Source organism: Salvelinus fontinalis, chromosome 6 (genome assembly GCF_029448725.1).
Source record: "Salvelinus fontinalis isolate EN_2023a chromosome 6, ASM2944872v1, whole genome shotgun sequence".
Taxonomy (NCBI): Eukaryota; Metazoa; Chordata; class Actinopteri; order Salmoniformes; family Salmonidae; genus Salvelinus; species Salvelinus fontinalis.
Window position 1 is genome coordinate 27,332,303 of NC_074670.1, and position 27,668 is coordinate 27,359,970.

Consider the following 27,668-nt stretch of genomic DNA (forward strand, 5'->3'; position numbering starts at 1 on the left):
GTAGAATATTGCAGCTCTTCTGCCATCCTTTAGTTATCAACAGTGTGTTTCTTAGAGAGATACAAGTACAGAGAAACCTTACCCAGTATTGATCTATATGAGTGGTGATGGCTCCAATTAGGACCTGTATTAGGACTTCTGCTTAGACTCGGGTTTTCATTACTCATGTCAGACAACAATTTCACTGAGAAGAGGAAGTCATGTTGACGTGCCATTGTCATACACCTGTTCTCAATATGAAAAACTGTATGGAAACAATAGGCATACAACTGTGAATGGAAAACAGAAATAGTTTTGTACATAGTGTATCTCATTCTATGCTCACTTGTTTTAGTATGATGACACCTCTGAAGACATGCCATACCCTCCTGTCAGTGGTTGCTTGAGAAGTTTTTTGAGAAGTTGGCCAATTCACATTGTGGTTGACTGGTTTACAAGTTAAAGGGAATACCCTGACTTGCTAAGACTTCAGAACATGTAGTAATGTGTTTCTCATTTGTCTGTAATTAATTTCCCATATGTCTGCAATAGATCTTCAGGACACTATTGAGCCAGAGGGGTTGGGTTAAATGCGGAAGACACATTTCAGTTGAAGGCATTCAGATGTACAACTGATTAAGTACCTCCCTTTCCCAACCATAGGATCAAGGTTGAATGGAAGTGGACTTGATACTGGATGGACGTGGGGCTGCTGCAATGTTGAAATACTATCACCAGAGGGTAGTAGTGAGGTCAAAATGGATCTGAGAAGTAGATACACCACTATTTTTTAATCAAAAAACTATCCAATTAGATTGATTTAGCCTATCATTTCTAAACATGTGTGACAATCAGAGTTGTCTTAGTCCAAATACAAATGTTTCCTCTAGGCTTCCTGTCAAGTCTCTTCATTTACAGTGCCGTATTAGAGTATTGTATTCGTGCTATGGCATTTAGCCTTACATATTACTACATTCAGTAGTCTAACAATTACACACAATTTGTTTTTTTATCAACAAAAAAACTGGTGTAAAGAAATACATTATTTCATAAATAATATCTGAATATGTACTTGTAGAGAGATAACAGAAATCATTCAATCAAAATGTGAATTTCTCCCAGTGAATAAGAAAAAGACACCCAGCAGTGCTAGAGTTAACCCCCAAATGACATCACCGCTCACTCCCACCTCCCTCTCTTCCCTCCTCTCCATCCCTCCTCCCCTTTCTTCCCCTCTGCCCTCCCCCTGCATTAATTCCAGTATGAAAGGAGAGTATCTCACCAGCGGTCACACTCCAGGATGCAAGCAGCCTCACAGCACATTCTGACCATCACACACAGGCTTGGAGAGAGAGAGAGAGAGACCAAATCAGCACCTCACACACATTGCCAGAACCTGCTCGCTCCAGGGTAGGGAATACTTACTTTAAAAAATTTGAATTACTCAACCAGCATTACTATCTGTCCTCTCTCTCTGACATGGAGCTCCACCGCCTCCAACACCACCACAGCCACCGGACCGACGACAAGCTCCAGATGCTGAACCTCAACCAACGCCTGGAGACCTACCTAGGCCGAGTGAGGCTGCTGGAGGAGGAGAACAAGCTACTATGCCAGGAGATCCAGGCCCTGAGGGGCAGCGGCCAGGGGGGGCGGATGGGCCTGGAGGACAAGCTGAGCCTGGCCAGGCAAGAGGTAGAGGAAGCCTGGAGGGAGAAGGATCAGGTGGAGCTGGAGCTAGGGAGCCTGGGTGAAGAGCTCCAAGTCCTGGGGCTGCAGAGACAGTGGGAGGCGGACGCCCATGGGGAGGTGAAGAAGAAGCTGGCAGACAGCAGGAAGCAGATGGAGGAGGAGAGGAGGGCTCAGATCTGGTTAAGAGAGAAGGTGAGCCAGCTAGAGAAACAAATCCAGTTCCAGATACAAACCCACCAGGAAGATGTTGCCGGCTTCCAGGCTACACTAATCCATGTCAGACCTGCACTGCCACCCCCTCCACACCAAACGGGAACCCAGCTGCCCAGCCTCCAGGAGCTGGGTGAGGAGTACTCCCAGATGGCTGTCAGGGCGTGGCATGAGGCAGCCATGGTGTTTCAGGGCCAGGTGGACAGCCTGGACGAGTCTCTAAACCAGGCCAGAACCCGGTTGGCTCAGGTGGGCCAGGAGAAGATTGAGAGCCAGCTGAAACTTCAGGCCCTGGAGAATGAGCTGCAATCAGCCCAGGATAGAAGGCAGTGTCTGGAGAGGAGTGTGGGCAAACAAAGAGACAGGCAGAGGCAAGAGATACAAAACCTGCAGGTAAGAACAGTTAAAGTAGCCGACCCTGGTCTTTGGTGTGGGCGTATTTATGGGTGTGGGTTTATTCATGTCAATATCTCATAGGTAACTTTGTTAACAGTGTCATTTGACAATTCAATCATAAAACAGTATCAATTATATTATTTAGAACTTCTGTTCACCTGAACTGAGACTGAAGCCATTAAAAGTGAGATTCCTAACCATACTATTAAATTCCATATCGAGTGAGGCTTTAATAATCATGCATTGTTTAAAACGTCTTGAGGGTGTTGTCTGAATGTGACTGCTGTCTGGGATTTAGGACCTTCTAATGATTTCAGTCCAAAGACAAATTACAATGTGCTTGTTGTGTATCTTGCCAGTTAATCAAGACAGCTAAAGCTGCTTACAGTTGAGCAAACCAGAGCAAAACAAAACGTTTCAAATGTCAGTCATAGCAGAATGTTTTTCAAATAAACATGGCCGAAAATAAAAACAGGAACAATATGGTAATTTTATTATAACAAGGTGTTTTTGTCCAAATGAGTCTGATATCTATGACGTAGAAACATACCAGCACAGTATCTCTGAGAAGACTTATATTGTGCTCCCTTTCATTTGAAATGCTAATGAAATGTTTGGACAGAAACAGCATGTTGGACTCAGCATAGGCTGGGGCTCTGGGAATTAGTTCCAGGTCATCATTTATCCAGAAAGGTCAAAAATCCACACTGGGGCCCAACCATAAGATGCAGGGAACACAACATTGAACATTCTATGTTCTATGCTGGGCATAAGCTCTTGCCATGTGACCAGGAACCATAATTCAGTGCCTTCAATACCTGTTCATGTGCTATGGTTGGATAACATCAATGCCATTTCCAATCAATTCTCTTCCCTTTTCCTGTTCCACAGGCCCATCTGGACGTGTTGGAGATGGAGAAGGGGGCGCTGGGAAATCAGATTGACACTCTCCTGACAGAAAGTAGGGGTCTGCTGCAGCTGAAGATGTCTCTAGGCATGGAGGTGGCCACATACAGGTACGGTACATGTCACAGTACATACAGACGTATGGAAAAGTTTGGGCACCTCTCTGAGGCTGCAAAATAATTTCCTCTGTCGTCACAGAAAATGATCACAGTGGCATGCCATTCATTTTCTAATAAAAGCTGAGTACTGGGGTATTGTCCAGACAAAGATTTTTAGTGTAGCAATATTAAGTTGTATGAAATTAAATCAGATGTGAAAAATAGGCTATGCAAAAATGTGGGCACCCTTGTCATTCTGTTGATTTGAATACCTGTAACTACTTAGCACTGATTAATTGGAACACACAATTGGTTTGGTGAGCTCATTAAACCTTGAACTTCATAGACAAGTGCATCCAATCATGAGAAAAGGTATTTAAGGTGGCCAATTGCAAGTTGTTGTTCTCTTTGACACTCCTCTGAAGAGTGGCAACATCGGGGCCTCAAAACAACTCTCAAATGACCTGAAAACAAAGATTGTTCAACATTATGGTTTAGAGGAAGGCTACAAAAAGTTATCGCAGAGATTTAAGCTGTCAGTGTCCACTGTGAGGAACATAGTGAGGAAATGGAAGACCACAGGCACAGTTCTTGTTTTGGCCAGAAGTGGCAGGCCAAGTAAAATATCGGCGAGGCAAAGGCGAAGGATGGTGAGAACGGTCAAAAACAGCCCACAGACCACCTCCAAAGACCTACAACATCATCTTGCTGCAGATGGTGTCACTGTGCATCGTTCAACAATTCAGCGCACTTTGCACATGGAGAAGCTGTATGGGAGAGTGATGCGGAAGAAGCCTTTTCTGCACACAAGCCACAAACAGAGTCGCTTGAGGTATGCAAACGCACATTTGGACAAGCCAGCTTCATTTTGGAATAAGGTGCTGTGGACTGATGAAACAAAGATTGAGTTATTTGGTCATAACAAGGGACGTTATGCATGGCGGCAAAAGAACACAGCGTTCCAAGAAAAACACTTGTTACCCACAGTAAAATTTGGTGGGGGTTCCATCATGCTGTGGGTCTGTGTGGCCAGTGCCGGTACTGGGAATCTTGTTAAAGTTGAGGGTCGCATGGATTCCACTCAATATCAGCAGATTCTTGGGAAGAATGTTGAAGAATCAGTCACAAAGTTGAAGTTACGCCGGCGCTGGATATTTCAACAAGACAACGACCCCCAACACTGCTCAAAATCTACCCGGGCATTTATGCAGAGGAACAAGTACAATGTTCTGGACTGGCCATCCCAGTCCCCAGACCTGAATATCATTGAGAATCTGTGGGATGATTTGAAGCGGGCTGTCCATGCTCGGCAACCATCAAACCTAACTGAACTGGAGATGTTTTGTAAGGAGGAATGGTCCAAAATACCTTAATCCAGAATCCAGACACTCATTAGAGGCTATGGGAAGCGTCTAGAGGCTGTTATTTTAGCAAAAGTAGGCTCTACTAAATATTGATGTGATTTTTCTATTGGGGTGCCCAAATTTATGCACCTGTCTAATTTTGTTTTGATGCATATTGCACATTTTCTGTTAATCCAATAAACCTAATTTCACTACTGAAATATTACTGTGTCCATCAGTTATTTGATAGATCAAAATGAAATTGCTGATCCAAACACCCAATTATTTATAAATGGAAATCATGGAAATTGTCAGGGGTGCCCAAACTTTTTCATACGACTGTATATCAGAAGCTACAGTACCTCTCTCATCATATCTTTAGCACGAAACTATAGACATTTTGGGCCAAATGCTAAAGGGTAACTAGTAAATCATGCATTGATGTCAATTGGAGCTTTGCTTGAAAACATTACTTGTATACAAGGATCTCAAGTTGGACGTCAGTCTTAACTAACTTGTTTTCCTTGTATGTTTATCTTCACAACCACTGATCGGATAGACCATGACAGATGAAAGTATGTTGATGGCCATCCATCCAGTTATTTTACTTATCAACTGTAGAGGGAAAGGAGACAAGGCGAGGAAGCCATGAAAGACTATTGGCACACAGCCAAAGGTGATGAGGTAGTGTCATTTTTTTATGTAAGCGAGGCGTGGGAAGGTTCAAATAAAGGTGTCACCTCAAGTTGGTTTGAACATGCTCTGATGAAGGCGGCAACAGCTGAAAAAGCGACACCAAGCCCACGTATGTTTGATGTCTGCAAAAAAGCCTGTCGATCAGAATATGCAAATTAAGGCAAATGTCGCAATCATCCCATCTTCACTACTATCTTCCTCTTTTCAATAGTTCTTTTCCAAACATGTTCTTTTTAAAAAAAACTTTTCTACCGATTTGTGAGAAAGCCATCATTATTAGCCCCATGTTATTAGCCCCATTTATCACATTCAAAGATGGCTTTTCAACTGGAAGTTCAGACTGAGCCCCATCACCCCTCCCCCTGTGAGAATGTGGAACAATATGTAGATGTCCAAGGCCTGTTGTCCAATAGGGTTCAGCCATCTGGCCCAAAAGTCATCCCCTTGAAAAGGCCCGTCTCAGCTGTCTTGAGCAGGGTAACTTTATATGGGTTTTTCTCTTTCCCTTGATCTCTTCCCCCTCCATAGTGACCCCAAGGGATCAGCAGGGAATGACCAACGTATGAGCTATGGGAGTCTAGAGGAACAGGAACAAGAAGCAGGGGGAGAAGCAGAGAGCAAGTCTCAGAGATTTGTTAAATGCATCAAATTCATATTATCGGCACCTATACAGTACATCCCCAACGTGCAATAGAACACATTGAGAAAAACTTGGAATGTAATTCTGGGATCATATTGGGATATTCATGTGCACCAGTTTATTTTTGCATTTCTAAGTATTGTTTCATTAGAGATGCTGGTTTGAATGTGTGTTGGAATGGGCATGGTCCACATCTGTGAATACAAATGGTATTAGTTCTGCTTGGGCTAATCAGAATGTCAGGGCGTGCATGCCTGTATTTTAGGCTGTGAGTATGTGAGAGGGGGAATTGATGGCAGTGGTATACACAGCAGATGGTTTGTCAATGACAATGTCGTCCCCACATTTCCATAACAACAGATCTCATGTTGGCAACAAAAGCCCTCCCACTTCGCTCCTCTCACCCCAGCCTATGACACATCATTTCAGAATACCCCCTAGTGTGGCCAAAGTAAAAATTATTTTGGTTATTCGTCACATTAGTATTCAAGCTGCTTCTAACCAGGACATAAGATTTTCTAGATAGTGTTGCAAAAAAATATATTACATCACTTTCCCTTTTATGAATCCTTCTCTCGTTTGTCTGTGTCTGCTCTTTTCCTTCAGAGCTTTACTGGACAATGAAAGTCTGAAGGGGGATTTCTCTTCAACAAATCAGCTAAGGAGTACCTACATCTCTGGTAAAGGATCACTTCATACAGGAATCAACCAGCTAGATCAGTGACTGTGTTGTAGTACAACATGATATTGATAGGTGTCAAAGCCAACACGACATGTACTCCTGTTACTGTATAATTTTACTGTAAACCAAAAGGCATCTTCCTCATACTTAAGGCGGGCAAGTCCTGACTCTGTATTCTACTGTGTATATATTCACATTAGACCAAAACAAGTGGGGGATGGTGTGGGTTAGTTAGGGGGCTGAGCTAGGCGCTTTGTGCTCTGTAACGCAAGCTACCTAGAGTCCCCAAAGGTCATTGAGCCATATGGCTTAGCTTTCCGGTAATTCAGACTGGAGGGGAAGGAAGTCATGATCAATATCTCTCCATTACTGTCTAACCTCTGTTCAGGAGAACATGTATCCTAATATTGCCTTTGAGATAGGTTGACAGAGATCTCAAAACCCTAAGATAAAACTGAAGACATTTTGGAATAGACAGAGATTGTAAGACAAAAAGCAATCAAAGCATTGGTGAATGTTTCCTGGTATTGTTAAGATTGTCAGTGTCATTTCAACCTTAATGATGTCTATCTACGATAGTCCCTGGCCTGTGGCCTACCCAGTACCATTATGTATGGTGTACCTATTCAATAATCTTCCTATGTCATTCACAGATGGAGTGCCCAGCTCTCGAGGGGTTAAACAAAGCTTCCAGACACAGCTGGCTACCAGTCACATGATCAGGCCCATCTCTACCATCCATAGAGCAAGCCCACAATCCAATGTAACAGTGATGTCCGCATCACCAATCTGGACTCAGAATCGGGTAACCCTGAACAAAACACCTGAGAGTTGTCGAAAGACAGAAGAAGAGCATATTGACTTTGGCGTAGGGTCCAACCACCAGGTAAGTTGTTCAACGCCTTACCCCAAAGTACCACAGGACGGAATTTCAGTCGACCACTTCAGACCCCAAGATATCCATAAAGAAGTCAACTATGCTGAGCCTCTCTCACCTCCCACTGAAGAGGCAGGAGCTGATGTTATATCTTTGCTTGGATCTGACCATAAGGAACAATCCATGTGGGACATGGAAAAGGAGGAAGAGGACCAGAACATAGTCAGAACCTGGGTTGCTGAAGACAAACCCGTTCTGGAATCTGCCATGAGTCACCAGGTTGAGACCTGCTTCAGTATGCCAACTGTGTTCAGCACTGATGCTCAAGAGCTCTACAGCCCTTCAGTGAGCTATGAGAGAGCAGGTTCGGTGACAGGGGCACATTCTGCTTTCTCAGCGAATGATGATAATGATGTACCTTTAGAAACGTCTTTTGAAAAAGAGGAACCTCTACTAGATATGCCTTACGGTCCCATGAATGCATCGGAGGAAAGAGACCTTAAAACAGAAAAGAAAGATGCTGAATGGGCAGGAAATGAAGGCTTGGAATCTGAAACTAAATCAGTGCTAGAACAAGCATTTGAGTATGGGGCGGGGAAAAGTTACAACAAGCCAATAGAGTTCAACCAAGAGGACAATATGTCATATGAATCTACTCAAGCCTCCCACGGTTTAGAAGAGGCATTTTGCCATGTTAAAAGACTGGAGGAAGATGTTATTAATCTCCCAAACGAGGATGAAAATGATATGTCTAACAAACATGAGGAGCAATTGGAAGATGAATGGCTGCCCTATGGGTATGGTAAGGATGATTGTGAAAGATCGGGAGGATTCAATAAGGAAAATGATATGACAGAAAGAATCGGCGAGTTCAACCAAGAGAGTATTATTAATCTCACAAAAGAGGATGAGGAAAATGATACGTCTAACAAAGATGAAGATCAATTGGAAGATGAATTGCACCCCTATGGGTATGGTAAGGATGATTGTGAAAGATCGGGAGGATTCAATAAGGAAAATGACATGACAGAAAGAATCGATAAGTTCAACCAAGAGGAGATTATCTCACATGAATCTGCTCAAGCTTCTCACTGGTCAGAAGAGGTATTTCACCATGTTGAAAGAGTGGAGGAAGGTGACATAAATTTCACAAAAGGGGATGATGAAAATGATATGTCTAACAGACGTGAGGAACAACATGCACTGAACCCCAATGGGGATGTAAAGGATGAATGGGATAGAGTGGGAGGTTACGATGAAGAGAATAGAATTGGAGAAAGAATGGATGATTGGAAAGAAGGAAAGGATCATGTGAAAGAGGAAGAGACGTGGAATAACAGAGAAACCCAACCCAATCGGTCTGATCAAGAGTATATACCTTCAAATGTAGAGAAACTGCATCAATTTGAGCAAGAGCAAATACCTTCAGGCAGAGAGAAACTGAATATATCCGACAATGACAAAGAGGATCACGATGAGGCAAACTACTGTCAAAATAATTCTGTTTCATGGAGGGCTGAGCTAGAAGGCGACAGCTATGCTCAGGAGAACACACTAGCCGACACACACCCCCTGATCCGTTACAAGAGTGACGAGACGGATGTCAACACTCAGGCTTCACACATGGGCGAAAGTGACTCCAGTGATGGTGAGGAGGACAGGGAGGTTTGCCAGACAGGAACAGACACCTGTGGCGAAGGCAAGTCCAAACAGTTTGACACCATGGAGTATCTGTATGAAGAGTCAGAAGGAGACGTCATAGATCAGGAAAGTAACATGGGCTCCACTCACCAAGAGGACACGGATGCTAGCCAAACAAAGGAGCATGCTACACAGGAGAACGATGAGGAGAATGCTGTAGATCAGTTGATTCAGGAGGCAGAAGAGGAGCAATCTTATGAGGAACTTACAGAACCTGGAGAGTACTCCATGGTGTGTTCTGATGAGGACTATAATGAAGAAAGAATTGATAGATTGGTGGAGCAAGAGCTAGAGAATTTATCTATATCCAGTTACAGTGAACACTTTACTGGGCAGATGATTGAGAGCGAGTCAGTACTGAGTCTTCAAATTGAGTCTCACACTGAACTTGCCCAAACACAAGACATATTATACAGTGAGGAGGTAGAGCAGATACACTCAGAGAGACTGAATCAATCTGAGCAAGAGCATATACCCTCAGGCGGAGAGAAACTGAATCTATATGTGCAAGAACACATACCTTCAGATGGAGAGAAAATGAATCAAACCGATTCAGAGCATATGCCTTCAAACAGAGAGAAACTGAATGTATATGTGCAAGAACACATTCCATCAGACGGAGAGAAACTGAATCAATCTGAACAAGAGAATATACCTTCAGAAGGAGAGAAACTGAATCAGTCCGAGGCAGAGGATATAACTTCAGCCGGAGAGACACTGGATATATGTGAGCAAGAACATATACCCTCAGACAGAGAAAAAATGTATCAATTCGAGCCAGAGCATATACTTTCAAACGGAGAGAAACTGAATCAATCTGAGCAAGAAAATATACCTTCAGGCGAAGAGAATCTGAATCAATCCAAGCAAGAGAATATACCTTCAGGCGGAGAGAAACTGAATCAATCCGAGCAAGAGAATATACCTTTAGGCGGAGAGACGCTGAATCTATATGCGCAAGAACACATACCCTCAGACGGAGAGAAAATGAATCAATCTGAGCAAGAGAATATACCCTCAGGCGGAGAGAAACTGAATCAATCCGAGACAGAGGATATAACTTCAGGCGGAGAGACACTGGATATATGTGAGCAAGAACATATACCCTCAGACAGAGAAAAAATGTATCAATTCGAGCCAGAGCATATACTTTCAAACGGAGAGAAACTGAATCAATCTGAGCAAGAGAATATACCTTTAGGCGGAGAGAATCTGAATCAATCCAAGCAAGAGAATATACCTTTAGGCGGAGAGAAACTGAATCAATCCGAGCAAGAGAATATACCTTTAGGCGGAGAGAATCTGAATCAATCCGAGCAAGAGAATATACCTTTAGGCAGGGAGAATCTGAATCAATCCGAGCAAGAGAATATACCTTTAGGCAGGGAGAATCTGAATCAATCCGAGCAAGAGAATATACCTTTAGGCGGAGAGAATCTGAATCAATCCGAGCCAGAGTACATAACTTCAGGCGGAGAGAAACTGAATCTCAATGCGCAAGAACACATACCCTCAGACGGAGAGAAAATGAATCCATCCGAGCCCGAGTATACACCTTTAGGCAGCGAGAAACTGAATCAATACGAGCAACAGTATATACCTTCCGGCAGAGAGAAACTGAATCAATCTGAGCCAGAGTATATAACTTCAGGCGAATACAAACTGAATCTATATGAGCAAGAACATATACCCTCAGACAGAGAGAAAATGAATCAATCCGATCCCAAGTATATACCTTCAGGCGGAGAGAAACTGAATCAGTCTGAGCAAGAGAATATACATTCAGGCGGAGAGAAACTGAATCAGTCTGAGCAAGAGTGTATTTCCTCAGAGGTTATGTATTCGGTGCACTCTAGGATTCTATTGACATCTGAACACACATCTCTTAGAGAAGGTTCAGGAGAAATATCCAAAGAAGAATATTTGGCTCAAGGTAAGGTATTCAGTGGGGGACTGGGAACTGAAGCTGTATCAGACAAAATAGAAGGACAGGATGACCAGAACCTTTCTATGCTGACTCATGTAGACTTCACTGAAAGCCATTCTATCTACAGCAGTTTAAACAGCAGGCCTGAGAGTCAAACCAACATGAACAACTTGGATATAGAAGAGTCCAACAGCACAGAGGATGAGTCGCCAAATGCAAGCCAGTATTTGCAACCTGTCACCAAAGCAAATCTAACTGCAGATCAGGAAGACTTGTTAGATGCGGCGGTCTCTCACTATAAGGATTGCAATCCTCTTATTGAACATTCTGCAGAGGAGGTCACTAGCTATCAGGCAAGTAATGAATGTCTTCAGACAGATGAATGGGAAGTCTTAGGAAGTCCAAACAAACACCTAGAATCTGGAGATCCTTTTGCAGGTCACAAGAGAGACTCCGAGAGATCATCCAAAACTGACAGCGAAGGCCGGGACCTCCACAGCTTCCTCAGCTCTGGTGTACACAACAACTTCTGGGGTTCCAATCTGGAGACAGGAGCCCCCTATCAAATGGATAAACCATATGACCATGTGACCGAGCTACCCAATCAGAACCTAGCCTTGGCTAACAACCTAACCTGGGTGGATTTGGAGAATCCACAGGCAACTAATTGGAACACAAAGATGGACAGTGACACACCTAAAGCTTCCACCCTTGAAGAAGAGGACAAACAGATGCCCTCACAGGTGAAGCAGCTGGTTTGTAGAGATGTGGTAGAGGGTGTGAATGTTACTTCTGAAGGTTCTGAAGATGAGGGAGACTCCTGGTCATCTGGGGAAGAATAGGAACATTTCAGCATGGTTTCTATAAGGAGTAAAGTAGAAGTAACAAGTGTTACTGAGAGTGTAAAACTATTTACATTTTACAGGCTTTGAATTTGAGCATTGATTCACATTAATCCTCACAGTGGAAAGTAAATGAAACGCTAATTTCATCCAAACATGAATGTACTATGTCACAGAATGTCATGACAATTCAGTGCTCTCCGGGATCCTTGGGATGTCCCTAACCTAAACCCTAACTATAACCATAATCCTTACCTACACCATTTAAAATGTCAACTTCAATGGGGTAGGGACGTCCCAAGGATGCGAGATAGCACAGACCGTCAAATATTTATGCTGTTTTCAAAAACCAAAGTTGTGCTTTGGTGCCTTGGTGCCACCCTGCTGACACTAACCACCAGTGTACCTACTCCATTTCAAGACATTGAGGGCCATTTCTTGTAAGTTTTACAAATTGATGTTTGAATAGCATTTATTTTATTTTTTTGCCACCCCCCTTTGAAGAACAAAAGTAACTTAATTAAAAACCAAAAAAAGGACATTTGAAAGTCAAAGCATTCTGAACTGCCATTAATTGATAGTTGATTTGATTGCACTGATTGAAGGAAATCAATTCGAGCAGAAGTGAGAACCAAGGTATTTCATTGCACAAGACCTTTTTTTTTCTAGTAGCAACTTTTATCTTAACATCTTAAGTCCATTTGATAAGGACTCCAGTTGATATATACAGTGCCTTCAGAAAGTATTCATACCCCTTGACTTACTCCATTGAATAGTGTTATTTATGATTATAATTTGATATTTCAACTCACACACTACAAGCAGCAAATCAAAATGTATTAGTCACCTGCGCCGAATACAACAGGTGGTAGACCTTACAGTGAAATGCTTACTTAGGAGTCCCTAACCGACAGTGCAGTTAAAAAAAATATGGATAAGAATAAGAGATAAAAGTAACAAGTAATTAAAGAGGAGCAGTAAAAAATATCAATATATACAGGGGGGTGCCGGTACAGAGTCAATGTGCAAGGGCACCGGTTAGTTGAGGTAGTATGTACATGTAGGTAGAGTTAATTAAAGTGACTATGCATAGATGACAACAGAGAGTGGCAGTAGTGTGGAGGGGGGGGGGGCAATGTGAATAGCCATTTTGTTAGTAGCCATTTGTCTGGATGTTCAGCAGTGCATGGTTTGATATCCTAGAAGAACAGTTTGCCTTAATTTTATTAAAGCGTTTCACAATACAGTGTCACAACGTATAACTAACATACAATGAAACAACATGGTACCATATTAGTTATGCTTTGTTCACGATTACAGAAAAATAAACTTGTGTTGTTTTTTGGCTAGTGTTCTCTGTAGAAATGCACAAAAAAAAACATACATGGAAAAATAAAACAAATTGACAAATATGTTTATAATTTTATTTTTGCTTAAGAACTGTGTATGACTTATTTCATGATACATGTTTGATATTACTCTACATTGAAATATTTACAAAAAGCTTTTGAAAATTGAAGGGAGAAAAACAGAAATATAAACAAATAAACACACTACGGTCCACTTTATTGTTTTATTTAACTAGACAAGTCAGTTAAGAAACGATCAGTTATTCTACAATGACGGTCTATTATCCAGCAGTCTCTTCTGATAGAGGAAAGACTAGCGCACAACGGGTTCTGAGAATAATTATCCGGTGTCTGTTGAAATCTGGATGAACCTCAGAGGAAAGTATACCCTTAGACCAGGCCAAGAAAACAGCTGGCTTCTCCCTCAGCATCTATCCGTTTCCTCTGTGTATTACATTAAAGTGAGTGAGACCCAGGGGCGGTGTGGGAGGTGAGATTTGGCACCATCCCAGCTTTACTGACCTCAAAAGCAGGCTAGCTAACAAAGCCGCACTGGGCCCTCCATAACAAACAACCATCCCATGGGAAGACCGAGGGATAAAATAGGCAACAAGGAACAATGGATGACCTCACCTCCTCCTCTTCCCGCCTCCTTTCCCCCTTTTTTGTCATTCATGAGTCAGTTTTCAGAACAATGTTGGCTATTTTAGCTGCCGGTTGCCTGCTCACTGCCCAAATCTGTGCAATGATTGATTGAATAAAGGGGGGAACCACAGCCATTCACAGAGAGAAAAGCAGGGTGCTGGAATGGCATTACGGCAGCTGTCTGGCATGCTCTTATTCTCTAACGTCTATGGCTCCTACTCAGCCTTGTAACTAGCTATGACAATACAACTTTGTATATTCAGTTCGGGGAATAAGAATAAACTAACTAGGTTATATAGGCACAAGATGATCTACAGTATATGAAATAACAATAATTATATAAATAGATGTTGTGGATGGACAAGCTATGTCTATCCCAGGAACACATGCCCAGTGCTATTAATAGAATAATAGTTTCCTGACAAACAGCCAGGATGACCATATCTGATGCAAGAGGCTGAAAGTGCTTGGTCACTATGTCCGGCTGCGACCAGAGGCTCCATTTCAGCTGGGCCATTCTGGCTAACGTGAGGGGAGGGGCTCAGCTGCAGGGCTGGTGTGTGTGTGAATTTGACACAGGAGGGATGTAAAACTATACCAGCTCTCTATAGGGAGTGTGTTTGCACTCCTTCAACAACCATCTGTCATCCATTATTCCCTTTCTGTTGATTTACTCCATGTGATGGAAGACCTGTAAAATCAGACGGAGGAAGGGGTGGCTCCTTAGCTGGTCTTCCTTTTCTCTGTTCTAAATGTTCAACTGGCCCACCCCTTGCAAACAATGGGCTATAAGGAAGAGGAATGTTAGACGTGCCATGTTGTAAACAGAGTAGAAAAATATATTCAATCAGTGCAACCTGATGCATATACAGTATGTACTTGTTCTATTAGACTCAAATAATTGTATGAATACATCACTAAGGACAAGTGCCACTTACCAAGGACAAACAAATGACAACGCACTTTAGACAGAGCCGCTTCTGACAGGGTTTGGCTCCAGCTGCTATCTCACAACCACATCAGCTGCTCCATAGAATGTGTGAATCATTCTCACATAAAAAGGTCCCCTTATGATGAGATAAGGTCATGTATGGCAATCAGCAACAGTGTAACAGAAATAATCACACACGTCCAGCCAATGACCTTGATTGCAATAGTGGAGCCACACCCTGGCTCATCCCTGGCCACGTGAGACACACACACACACACACACACACACACACACACACACACACACACACACAAACACACAACGTAGCTTGCTCTCCGTAAATAGTGATAAAAGGATGATATATACGCAGGTTGGCGTTTATTGTCATGAGTCTTGTCCTGGAGGCAGAACTGAGTGATTTCCCCTTAGGCCAGCTGCAAAGTCAAAATTGGCTAAATTGTAATAATTGATGACAACAACAATGATATTTTTGGTCTTCATTTAAGGTTAGGCATTAGGGTTAGCAGTGTGGTTAAGGTTAGGTTTCAAATCAGATTGTATTACTTTGTGGCTGCGCCAGCTAAACTACAGAGCTGCCTCCAGAATAAGATTCATGACAAAAAACGCTAACCTGCGAGGTATACTGCCACAGACTGAGTGGTCTGGATTATACATGATTATTAGTTGGCCATTGCCACTGGAGACAGAAGTGTGTGTCTGAGACATGTGCTCATGGGCCACACAGGACAGAACAGCTGCCACTTCCAGCTGTCACTATGGTCAACTGTCTGGAGGAGGGGAAAATACACCCCCACCACATCGCTCCAATCCTCTTGTCTCATTACTTCATCTCTCTCATTCAGAAAATTGGGACTCAACAGGGTCTTATTAAGTATTTGTTTACTGTGCAATTTAAATGTCCAATGATGCATTTAGAAACTGAAATCTTGCACTTCTTTAAATAAGTAGAGATTATGTCAGTGGGAAAGTTAGCATGCAATGAATAGACGCCTCAATACAATATTTCTCCATTAGAACTCTTCCAAGTCTCTCCTTCCAAGTTCATTTGGCTTTCTCTTTTCCTCCCATGACAGTTATGATTTAGAAACAGAGGAATTTTTTATCAACATTAGTTTTATTTGTATTAATCTTAGTTAATGTCATTGAAATACCGTGGCGTAGTGTCTCAAATAACATGCAGTTTAAGTCAGTTTATCACTTCGCTTGCGAAAAATGGAATGCTTTAGATGTGATTCGATATAATAAATGATTTCTAGAAACATTTCCATTTCGTAAAACTAAGAAAAAACAGAACAAATTTGGTTTAGGTTTCGGCTTAAAATAATTCAGTAGATCTGAACACGTGATAATGATGCCCAAAGCATTACCAGCACATGTGATGACATCCTATGGTGAAAATACATCATTCCACTTCACAGATCTCTGGCAATTTATAAACTACTCTCTCAACAGTCCCATATTTTTTGTCACTTACCAAACATAGCTGATAAATCACGTTTCAGAAAACTTTTTTCAGAAAACAAGTTTGTATTGATAAATGATCAAATGTTTTGATGGTGAACAACACAAATGCACATTCTAATGTAAATCATAATAACAAACCAAACCTCTTTGTAGGTCAACTTGTCTATTTAATATATAAATACGATAAAACATAAGCAAAAAGGGGAGGGTAAGAAGGGACAAATGGATACTTTGGTACAATAACAAACACTTTTTATGTAAAAGCAGTATAGAATTTGTAATAACATCAGTGCATACTTTATTTATGAAAATATACACAAATTGTATATCATTCTCCAAAAACAACAAAAAAACATAATTTTGTTTACAACAAAAAGAAGACTAGCCGAACACAATATATTAGCTATAATAGTACTTTTTTCTTCAATTTCTATTTTATTTCTGTGTGATGTATATTCTTATTGATATTACATTTCATATGTATTTCCTATAATATGATTCATTCTTTTTTTGTGTTACGCCCATGCATTGACATCTTTGTGTCTGGTCAGAAATAAATTAAATGTGTCTTGTCCTCACTTTACTATCTGTAGACTAAGTTTTGTACATTGCAGCATTGAACTGGTTATTATATTAAACTTGTTTACCACCTTTCATGATCGCACATGTACTAATATTACTACAGCGGTTTTGTTTTACGTCATAAATCGTGCAATTTTAGTACACCCTTTGAAGAAAAAACAAAATGAAAACAAAACAAAAATATATTTATATATAATAAAATAAAATTCAAATAAAACAAGATTCCTAACCTACACAAAACCGCAAAAAATAAAATTGCCTTTTCTATATCATCATTACAATTACCATCGATGGTCACAATAATGATAATATTAACAGTAATAATAGCAATTATCATAAAACAATTATAATAAAAACAGACAATAGAACTGTCACCAGCACAAATTAACACTGGAAAGTGAGATTCTCTAAACATCATTCATTATACATGGGGAATATGGGGGCGCAGGTTAACTATTGTCATGACGATTGTCTTTTCATTTGTGATTACAGTGACCCTTAGTGTTGTTCTGAGATAATGTCAGGGCTTTATACAACACCTCAATTGGCCAGCGTCCAGAGTACTAACCAACCCCATCGTCTGCTTCCGCTAGTCACAATTTAGTCTAGGTATGAAACATCTCTTCATGGCATGTGGCCCTATTCAAGACATAGCTACCATTGTTATAAAAAACATCAGGGTAAACGTTTTGTTCAAAGCTCAGGACACAACAGTCTTACAGTCTAAGGGTGTGTGAATATGCCGGCAGGCGTGATCTCTCTCTCTCTCTCTCTGCCATCCGCCTCTAGACGATCGTCTAGACTCCAGACGAGTCAGGCTGCACAATCCCTACGGCAACAACTACAACGATATAAAACGATAAAGAGCCAATGGGAGGTCATTTGAACCTGTTCTGGACAGAGTGCAGAGTATATACGAATATGGTGTTTGAGTGTGTGGAGCAATGAGGCATTTTGGCAGAAAATTGATAGTGGCAGGGGTCAAATGAGCGTGAGATGGACTTGTCTTAAGTCACTGGTAGGGAGCGGTCGAGTTCACACCACGGTTCAATGAGTGAAATGCTGTAATTAATTAATGTGGCCAGGCAACTCTCCTCTAACAGAAAGCACAGGGGATACTTGTCTGGCTAATGTGTGTAAATGTGTTTGTGTGTGTGTTGAATGAGTTTGACGTGCCTGAGGACATGCAGACGTGACTGTCCCTTTCTGGAGGACACCTGGCTTTTAAAGAGAGGGGGAATTTTGGGGGCTTGGGGGGAGGAAGAGGTTAAAGTGCGCTCCGTCAGAGTACTAACCACTGCTCACTCAAACAGTCCAATCCACTGCTACTTCCTTTTCTGTCCCTCTAGCACCCTCACTTGGCTTTGCAACCTAGTACACTTATGCACACACACATAAATAGAAAGACAGATCCACTGAGAATCAACACATTAGCTTTTAGGGATATCCTGCTGAACATATGTGAACATATATATCTATATACAATCCCTGTCGTCTATCGTTTTCTCTGCATCGTATGCAGTTCATCACTTACTCTCAAGATCTGCTATCGCTGCTGTTTAAATATATATTTATATGCTCTATATGTTACCCTCAAAAAACGATGTCCCTGCTATACAAAAGCCATACAGAAGGAAACAGAACAAATTGCTTATATACCCAGTTTACATCTCCTATTCAGAGCCTTCTGAAACACTGGCATTGTTTAACAACAACATTTTTTGTGTGAGTGTGGATGGATTTGAGCGTGGGGAAAATTGAAAAGTCAAGAAGGTAGTAAAAAAAAAACACAAAAAGAGCATTTGAAATAAATATCACAGAACAGGAAACACACGCAGCATCTGAAGTTGATCGGTAGGTATCTGTAGCATGTGTCATAGAGCTAGGGCAGCCCTTCCCTGATAAAACAGTATTTGACCTAGATAAGGTATCGATGTTTCAGATTAAACAGCTATTTGCATGGTTCTGATTAAATACCTGGCTAAAACTAAACAAAACAAGGACCATCCACTTTAGAAGAGTAAATCCTGTCTTCTAACATGGATAGCTAATCAGTTTGACTCAGTGAATTTTGGGTTCTCAAATCTAAAATGTTAATAGAAATTTAAAGATGGTTGATGGACAACAGTCAGACAGAGAGAGGACGTAATATATATTTAAAAAAAACAGTTAAAATCTCATTCACCAATCTCATACTCTTTACAAAAACACCAAAAGCTGGATATAACAGTGCCACTGGGCAGATACAAAGAAGTGGATTCATTTTGGTTGTTCTACTGTTTCTCAACAGAGCAGTGCAGCTGGACTAGAGACCTACTGTGGATAAAAGACAGGAGGATACCAGGTGTGTATTATGTGATGTAGAGGGTGAAGAGAAAACCCAGCAAAGCCATTAGTCAGTCAATAATCAGTCAGTTTTCTAGCTGCTCTCTCTCCCTTCAAAACGAAAAGGAGACCGAGCCAGCTTGAACAAAAGAGAACTCATTCATTCCAATCCTAATCTTGTCCAACACACTATGTTGACATGTAATCCCTGGTTCGGTGACTCTGCCCCTATAGAGGGTGTTTGTGTGAAAGTGTGTGTGTGTGTGTTTAGTACAATATAGTGTAAAACAGTATGTAGCTTGTGTGTCAACGCATACATTTGTGAGAGAAAGAGTGTGTGCAAGAGTGTAAGAGCATGCGCAAATGGGTGTGTCCGGTGCATGTGTGTGTGTGTTTGTGTGTGGTGGAGGCATGTGTGTGAGGTCAGCATTTACTGTACATACGGTAAAAGGGTGGGGGATGGGGCATCTCTTCCCTTCACTCTCTTGTTCTACACATCTATGTGACCCAAGTGTCCAGTCTCATTCTTTTCACGTTGGCCCCCTCCTGCTCCTGCTGCTCCTGAGTGGACGAGGGCCTCAGGAGCCCCATGGCCGAGGAGGCCCCTCCCTGGTGGTGGAAGTCCTGGGCCCGCCCTTGGGCCCCATCGTCCCGGTCACCCTCGTAGGAGCTGCCGTTGCTGCTCAGGCTGCCGACGGGCGAGCGGCCCTGCAGGGTGGACGGCTCCAGGCGCAGGGCCCCTGGGTACTGGCCTGACATAGGGGCCCCTGTGATGGTCACTAGGCCCCCTCCTCCGCCACCCCCAGCTGTGGAGCACGGGGTGCTGCGGTCGCGGTTGGGTGACACGGGCTCCGACTTGATGCTGATGTTGGGGTTGGTGTTAATCGTCAGCATGGTGCCCTGAGGTAAGTGGCCCACCGGCCTGGAGGGACCGAGAAAAGAGAGAAATGGTGAGACGTGTGCTGACATCTGCTGGTCAGCCAGGGTAACTGCAACACTACTTACAAACACATATCAACATCACCATGAACATCACTTTAAATACAGGAGCCCAGAGAGGGACCTGCTAACCAGCACACAGTGTAGTAAGCGCTGATGGAACATAGAGTCAACATCTCCACAAACTAGGTTGGGGGGGGGGGATCCTAGATGACAAATGTGTCAGCAAATTGAGTAGCGGAAAAACAAACAGAACCTTGCAGAGAGAAAGAATGTAAGTGTCCCTTCTATGAACTGCGTAGGTCTTCAATTCTATGTGCCGTGCTCTGTGTTCCACCCTGGGCTGACAGCTCATGTTTTCGCTAATTGCTAAGGACAGGTAATGTTTCACTGCTAAATGTGTTAGGGAACACTGTCATGACGTAGCTAAATGTTTTAGGGAACACTGTGTCATGACGTAGCTTTTAAAAGCGACTATAGGTTGAGGTTAGACACACGAACAGAGACGCAAACAGACTGGATGAAAAGGCCACACGGAAGTGCACGGTCCACAAGCCATGCAGACGGACTCTGGATTCCGAAAGACCACTCCCATGCCTTGTGCCATGTGTCCACAGTCACTTATCTTTAGCATTTAGTAACTCATGCAATTGTACCCAGACATCTCCAACTTCACACCCCGCCAACAAGTCCCATCTGTAAATTCACACAGCCCTCAGCACCCTCCCCCTCTCTCCCACACCACTCCCCTCGATTGGAAAAGCCAACTCACTTGAATCACTTCACCCTTAAATCAGATCACCCTTCAAAAAAGGTCCAACGCAGCCGTTTTCATCTCAATATCAAATACTTTCTGGCTAACAATTAAATACCTTACTGGGATTGTTTTCAATTAAAATAGTCAAAAAGAAACAAACATTGCTTCTTAGCAAAGAGCAATTTCTCATGAGTGTGGAGTGGAAAACTGAAAACTAGCTGTTATTGGCAGAGAGGTTTGGACCAGGCGGTAAATTAGTGAATAGACCAATAAAAAAGATATTCACCAGGCAGGCAAAAACTCCATCCCACAAAAACAGGCAGCCATTTTTTCCCCAAAAGTATTTTCAAACAGCTCTTACACTAAAAGGGCCTTTTCACAGTATTATTCCATCCTCAGTGTGGAAATATACGGTGAGCTCCGAAAGTATTGGGACAGTGACTCATTTTGTGTTATTTTGGCTCTGTAGTCCAGCACTTTGGACTTGAAATTATACTATGAGTTTAAACTGTCAAGCTTTAGAAACCGTTTAGAAACCGTTTAGAAATTACAGAACTTTTTGTCCCCCCATTTTAGGGGACCAAAAGTATTGGCACAAATAAGAATAGAATATATTTCTAAACACTCCTACATTCATGTGAATGCTATCATGATTGCGGATAGTCCTGAATGAATCGTGAATAATTATGAGTGAGAAAGTTACAAATATTAGATCCCCAAGATATGCTAACCTCTCACCATTAGAATAACAGGGGAGGTTAGCATTCTTCGCGGGGTATGATATTTGTGTGTCTAACTTTCTCAGTGATCATTATTCACAATTCATTCAGAATTAACCCTAATCATGGTAGCATCCCCATTAATGTTGAAGTGTTTAGGAACGTATTCTATTCTTATTTAGAATAAAAGTGACTCCAAAATGATTGGTTACAAAATAAGGTGAAACAATAAAAACAATGATGTAATCATTGCGTGCTAGGAATATGGGACCAAATACCAAACTTTGACCTTCTTTAATACACATAAGTGACAGAGTGACAGAGTGACAGACAGAGAGCGATATTGAAAGGAAGAGACACAGACAGAGTGAGTTAATAGTAAACGGTTCACCAGATATGGATGAAATATATGAAATATAATTCTAAACGGTTCACCAGATATGGATGAAAATGCCCTCAGATTAAAGCTGACAGTCTGCATTTTGTCATTGTATCATTTCAAATCCAAAGTGCTGAAGTAAAGAGCCAAAACAACAAACAAAATAAATCACTGTCCAAATACTTTTTTTTGCTCAGTGTACATAACACACAGGTAAATCATGTTTTTGACTGCACTGGGCCTTTAAGCTAGTGTACTTATTATTATTTTATATATTCACAATTGCAAAATAAAAGATGCAAGAACGTGATTCTTTACCATACAACACACACACATACTCTCGCTCATGTGCACACTCACTCCCTAAACCCTCGACTGTGCTACTCTCTCTCTCTAGTGTAAGCCCGGCATTATGGACTTGTACAGGTTGATGGATTATAGTGCCACAAGTGTCCTGTTGCTATGGAGAATAATACGGTCAGAGTCAGCAGGCTGGTGACAGTGATGAAGGCCCGCTCTTCAGGCTAGCTCAGAGCGCTAACACAGCTAGCGCAGTCAGAAGCACACGGTTACAGTACAGTACAGTATAGCGCCATTTCCCAAAACCTGGTCCAGAAGGACCATTGTGTGCACAGTTTTCACATTAAACCAATCTCTCAATAAATGAGCTAAAAACTGAGTTGATAGTGAGTTTCATGGATGATTATTACCAGTAGCTTCTGTTGAATAATTATTGGATCTGGTTTTAAATGAAAACCAACATGCATGGGGGTCCTCAAAGACCAGGTTTGGGAAACAGTGCCATGCTGTGTGGCTAGTTATACACTGAAGATAGAAGAGGCTGGTGGGAGGAGCTATGGGAAGATGGGCTCATTGTAATGGCTGGAATGGAATGAATGGAACGGTATCAAACACGTCAAACATTTGGAAACCACATGTTAGACTCAGTTCCACTTATTCCATTACACCCATTACAATGAGCCCATCCTTCTATAGCTCACCCCACCAGCCTCCTCTGACTGAGGAGATATACAGTACCAGCAGAGACCCTCTTCCCTGCCAAATAGCAAGTTTGATTGAGAGGCCATGCTGTAAAGGGAGGGTAAAAAAGAAAGTTTGAGAAACTAACACACGGAGGGTGATTCAGAAACCTGCTCTCCATTAATGTACATAACAGACAGCCCAAAAACTTGGCAGAGATAGAAAATACTTATTATAAACATGACTAAATCACTCTACATTCAAACTTAGTCAAACATTGGGTATTCATTTACTAAATAAGATGTAATTATAGACTCATCATTTTGAATTTATTGACCAAGACATCAATGTAGTCCCTAAATAAATGTTATTTTATTGATTCTATTATTTTTCCCTTTCCTGCAATGTAGAGTAATCAAGCTGGAGTGGATGTGTTGACACAATTATTCCCTATCCTGTCGCCTGTGCAAACAAACAACTATTCCTTGAGGAGAAAGGAGCTTTCTCTGAACTAAACAGGATATTATGTGCACAGCACACAAATCAGCAGTGTGTACACAAACAACTATTCATTACTGTGTACATTGTAAAACATGCGTAAGGTAGACACATAAAGGTAAACCTTTCCCTGAACAAAACAGCTGGAGACAGAGAGATAGAGATATAGGGAGAGAGACAGAAACACAGAGTGAGAGAGTGACAGACAGACAGAGAGCGATATTGAAAGGAAGAGACACAGACAGAGTGAATTAATAGTGATAGACAGATAGCAACATACTGAGGTAGCGAGTTGTGTGTGTGCACCATTTCTCCAATGCAAAAGGACATGTCCTTGAGACAGACAGACAGACAGACAGACAGACAGACAGACAGACAGACAGACAGACAGACAGACAGACAGACAGAGACAGACAGAGACAGACAGAGACAGACAGAGACAGACAGAGACAGACAGAGACAGACAGAGACAGACAGACAGACAGATTTCCTAAACAGGAACCATTTCTCCAAAACCCCTTAAACCTCCTCAACTCAGACCCTTTCTCTCCTGAATGCATCAGCTGGGTTCCTCAAACACAGAGACCAACACATCCTGCAAGGCTGAAGGCAGCAATTGACGTGTGGAAAACGATTCAATAAACAAGTCACCGTGGGAAGGCTAGTGGGATGCCCTTGACACAGCATTAACATTTAGATTGGTGTGCTAGTCAACAGGTGCACGCTAGTTGCAGTGAGTCTTTACAGGAGGCTCTGGAATGATTGGCCACTCAGTGCAAGAGAAGGAAGTGGAGAGAAAAAAAACCAGGCAGAAATCATTTCCCCCTCACTTCCCACGGCGAGTAACCAGGGCTGACAGGGAACGCGAGGCTTGCAGTGAAAACCCGTCAATCACCTTTGATTGGAAGTGTCTGCTCACTGCGGCTACCGTGCAAGGGAATAAATAACAAAAACAGTGGGACTGTACGTATAGCCTATGTAATCAAACGCTTGTGTGAGAGAACAAATCGTGGGTGGAACATGCTCTTCAGGGCAAAATGAGAACGGTTTGATCAAGTGCCTTACTTTGAAGCAGCAGTTTCACTGATCTATATGAAGTATGGATGAGTGAAATCTGACTATTGATCTTACTGTCAGGCCATCCAGGTGAGAGAGATTAATAGACCTGTGCTTCAAGACAAAAAAGGAGGACTACACTACTCATTCTTGGTGTGTGTCAATGCTGTCCTGTGAGACTGACGCACACAGCTTTGGGCGGCTGCCATATTTCTCTCTTTGGTTCCGACAATCAAAGCCTCAGAAACAAGATATAAAAGAAAGAGGAAAGACGCAGATCCGGGTTCGATACATGGCTGTGTCGCAGCCGGCCGCGACCGGGAGACCCATGAGGCGGTGTACAATTGGCCCAGCGTCGTCGAGGTTAGGGGTGGGTTTGGCCGGCTGGAATGTCCTTGTCCCATCGCGCTCTAGCGACTCCTGTGGCGGGCCGGGCGCATGCACGCTGACACGGTCGCCAGGTGTATGGTGTTTTCTGCAACACATTGGTGCGGCTGGCTTCCGGGTTTATCGAGCAGTGTGTTAAGAAGCAGTGTGGCTTGGCGTGTTGTGTTTCAGAGGACGCATGGTTCTCGACTTTCGCCTCTCCCGAGTCCGTAAGGGAGTTGCAGCGATAGGACAAGACTAACTACCAATTGGATATCATGAAATTGGGGAGAAAAGGGGGGGAAATAAATAAATAATGTTTTACAGTGTAAGTTACATGAAATCTAAACTGTTATACCTTCATTATGTTCTTATGAGTTGTACCCAACCTGAGAGCCGCACAAACTTAATTTGATACGACAGACAGTAAATGCATGGCGATAACCACACATGTAGCGCTAGATCCTAATTCGTTCACCTCAGGTTAGCAGCGAAATTGGAGATGCAGTTAGCCATCTCCCCGTTCTGTTTCTCTGCGCCCCACATGCTGTGGACAAGAGGGGGAGAACAAACAGGCGGTTACATACAGCTACCCCGCGGCTAGCCTAGCCGCCACAATCACAGAAACCTGCATTTAGCTCTAACAATGCTAGTAATGAGACAAAGCTGATGGCTAATGAGGATCACTAGCTAGCATTAGCCTACAGCAGGTGGTCAATGCACACCTAAACCTAAAGCGCTCTTGGATCCACGTGGGGAGATGTTAATTAAGGGAGAGGGAGTTTAAGTCAGCCTCTCAGACATCCTCAAACTGAAAGTGGATGTACATGCATACCAGAGGTGGTTGGTGGGAAGAGTTATAGGAGGACGGCTCATTGTAATGGCTAGAATGGAATCAATGGAACGGAGACAAACATGTGGTTTCCATATGTTTGATATATTCCATTCCAGCCATTACAATGAGTCTGTCCTCCTATAGCTCCTGTCACCAGCCTCCTCTGATGCATACTATACTATAGCAAGTGGATACCAGTGACGGTCTGAGGTGTTCACAGTTTGGGTCTTTATTGTAGCTAGCAACCATGCTATGCTGCTTTCGAGGAAAAATGCTTAATTTCATGTCAAACGCCAATGATGCACGGCTTTAGTAAGTCAGACTTGCTGATGAAATTGTGTGCAGACAGTAAGTGCATGTGTGTTTAAGGGTCTATGGGCTATAGAACAGGTAAGTACAGAGGGATAGTCTGTATGGCATGGGTGAGAAGTTACTATTCAATGATTGGTCACATAGTATGGGGAAAGTTTTGGGTTAATTCCCTTTAACTGAAACTCATGAATGGAGAGCAACGCAGATATCGGTTTAGGGCAGGGGTATTCAAACTTTTTCAGCGGGGACCCAATTTTTTCAGCATTAATTTCTGGTGACCCCATTTTTCCCCCAATGAATCTCCCCATAACAACCCATATCTAACGACACAATGTTAAAATCGAATGACACAACCTTCAATGAATTGCATTTTCTGCTCTTATTAAAATGAAAAGAAACCAATAAATACATTTACTTAATAATTGTTTTTGTATAATGTTCCATACATAATCTGTACTCTTAATTGTATTATTATTTTTTTCAAATATGGGGGGGCCCACTAGGGGTCGCGACCCCAACTTTGAATACCACTGGTTTAGAGTGCAGCAGCTACACTTATACAATAGGGTGACCGGGGAAGTGTACTTACACCAAATTACTGAGTGACGCCAAGCTGATCTGTTGTTGTTGTTGCTGCTGCTGTTGTTGTTGTTGTTGCTGCTGCTGCTGTTGTTGCTGCTGCTGGGATACTGCTGGTTGCTGTTGCCAGGTGGACATGTTGCTAGGCAGCAGCCCTGATGGCGTGAATGTCTGGAGCGCTGTGAGATCTGCACTTGTCAGCTGGTACTCTGAGATGGAGGAAGGGGGAGGGAGGGGATGAGAGGGAGGAAGGGGGAGGGAGGGGAAGAGAGGGAGAGAGGGAGAGAGAGAGAGAAATACTCACACATTGATCAAAGTGAATATGCATAGGATTCACTTACAGTGGTAAATTGTGTTCTTTTCTGCCTTTGCCAATTTGGGTAATTACAGAGCAGACTGACAAAAAGAGAATAACTAAATAAACTAATCAAAAGTATTCACCCTAGGGCCTCCCGGGTGGCGCAGTGGTCTAGGGCACTGCATCGCAGTGCTAACTGCGCCACCAGAGTCTCTGGGTTCGCGCCCAGGCTCTGTCGCAGCCGGCCGCGACCGGGAGGTCCGTGGGGCGACGCACAATTGGCATAGCGTCGTCCGGGGTAGGGAGGGTTTGGCCGGTAGGGATATCCTTGTCTCATCGCGCTCCAGCGACTCCTGTGGCGGGCCGGGCGCAGTGCACGCCAGCCAAGGGGGCCAGGTACACGGTGTTTCCTCCGACACATTGGTGCGGCTGGCTTCCGGGTTGGAGGCGCGCTGTGTTAAGAAGCAGTACGGCTGGTTGGGTTGTGCTTCGGAGGACGCATGGCTTTCGACCTTCGTCTCTCCTGAGCCCGTACGGGAGTTGTAGCAATGAGACAAGGTAGTAATTACTAGCGATTGGATACCACGAAAATTGGGGAGAAAATGGGATAAAATAAAAAAATAAAAAATAAAAAAAAGTATTC

General features: G+C 42.6%; 2 protein-coding genes across 9 annotated transcripts in view; one reads left to right on the forward strand and one right to left on the reverse strand.

Moving 5' to 3' along the window:
- Nucleotides 1-1,219: 1,219 nt before the first annotated feature.
- LOC129857524 (nestin-like) lies at nucleotides 1,220-13,401 on the forward strand. The gene is made up of 4 exons (XM_055925851.1): nucleotides 1,220-2,274; nucleotides 3,169-3,293; nucleotides 6,567-6,640; nucleotides 7,296-13,401. Exons 1-4 carry the CDS (start codon nucleotides 1,459-1,461, stop codon nucleotides 11,987-11,989), a joined length of 5,709 nt encoding a protein of 1,902 aa, XP_055781826.1. The 5' UTR covers nucleotides 1,220-1,458; the 3' UTR covers nucleotides 11,990-13,401.
- A 2,627-nt stretch (nucleotides 13,402-16,028) lies between these two features.
- LOC129857525 (myocyte-specific enhancer factor 2D homolog) overlaps nucleotides 16,029-27,668 on the reverse strand; it is a 70,798-nt gene continuing 59,158 nt past the window's right edge. For 3 of the 8 annotated variants that reach the window (XM_055925855.1, XM_055925852.1, XM_055925853.1), the window contains 4 exons: nucleotides 26,738-26,936; nucleotides 25,480-25,548; nucleotides 23,139-23,189; nucleotides 16,546-20,228 (listed from right to left, as the gene is read on the reverse strand). In XM_055925855.1, the coding sequence (XP_055781830.1) occupies nucleotides 19,805-20,228; nucleotides 23,139-23,189; nucleotides 25,480-25,548; nucleotides 26,738-26,936 (743 nt within the window). In that variant the 3' untranslated portion in view covers nucleotides 16,546-19,804. Of the gene's footprint in view, nucleotides 20,229-23,138; nucleotides 23,190-25,479; nucleotides 25,549-26,737; nucleotides 26,937-27,668 lie in introns of all 8 variants that reach the window. The other 5 variants (XM_055925857.1, XM_055925860.1, XM_055925859.1 and 2 more) reach the window with 3 other exon arrangements.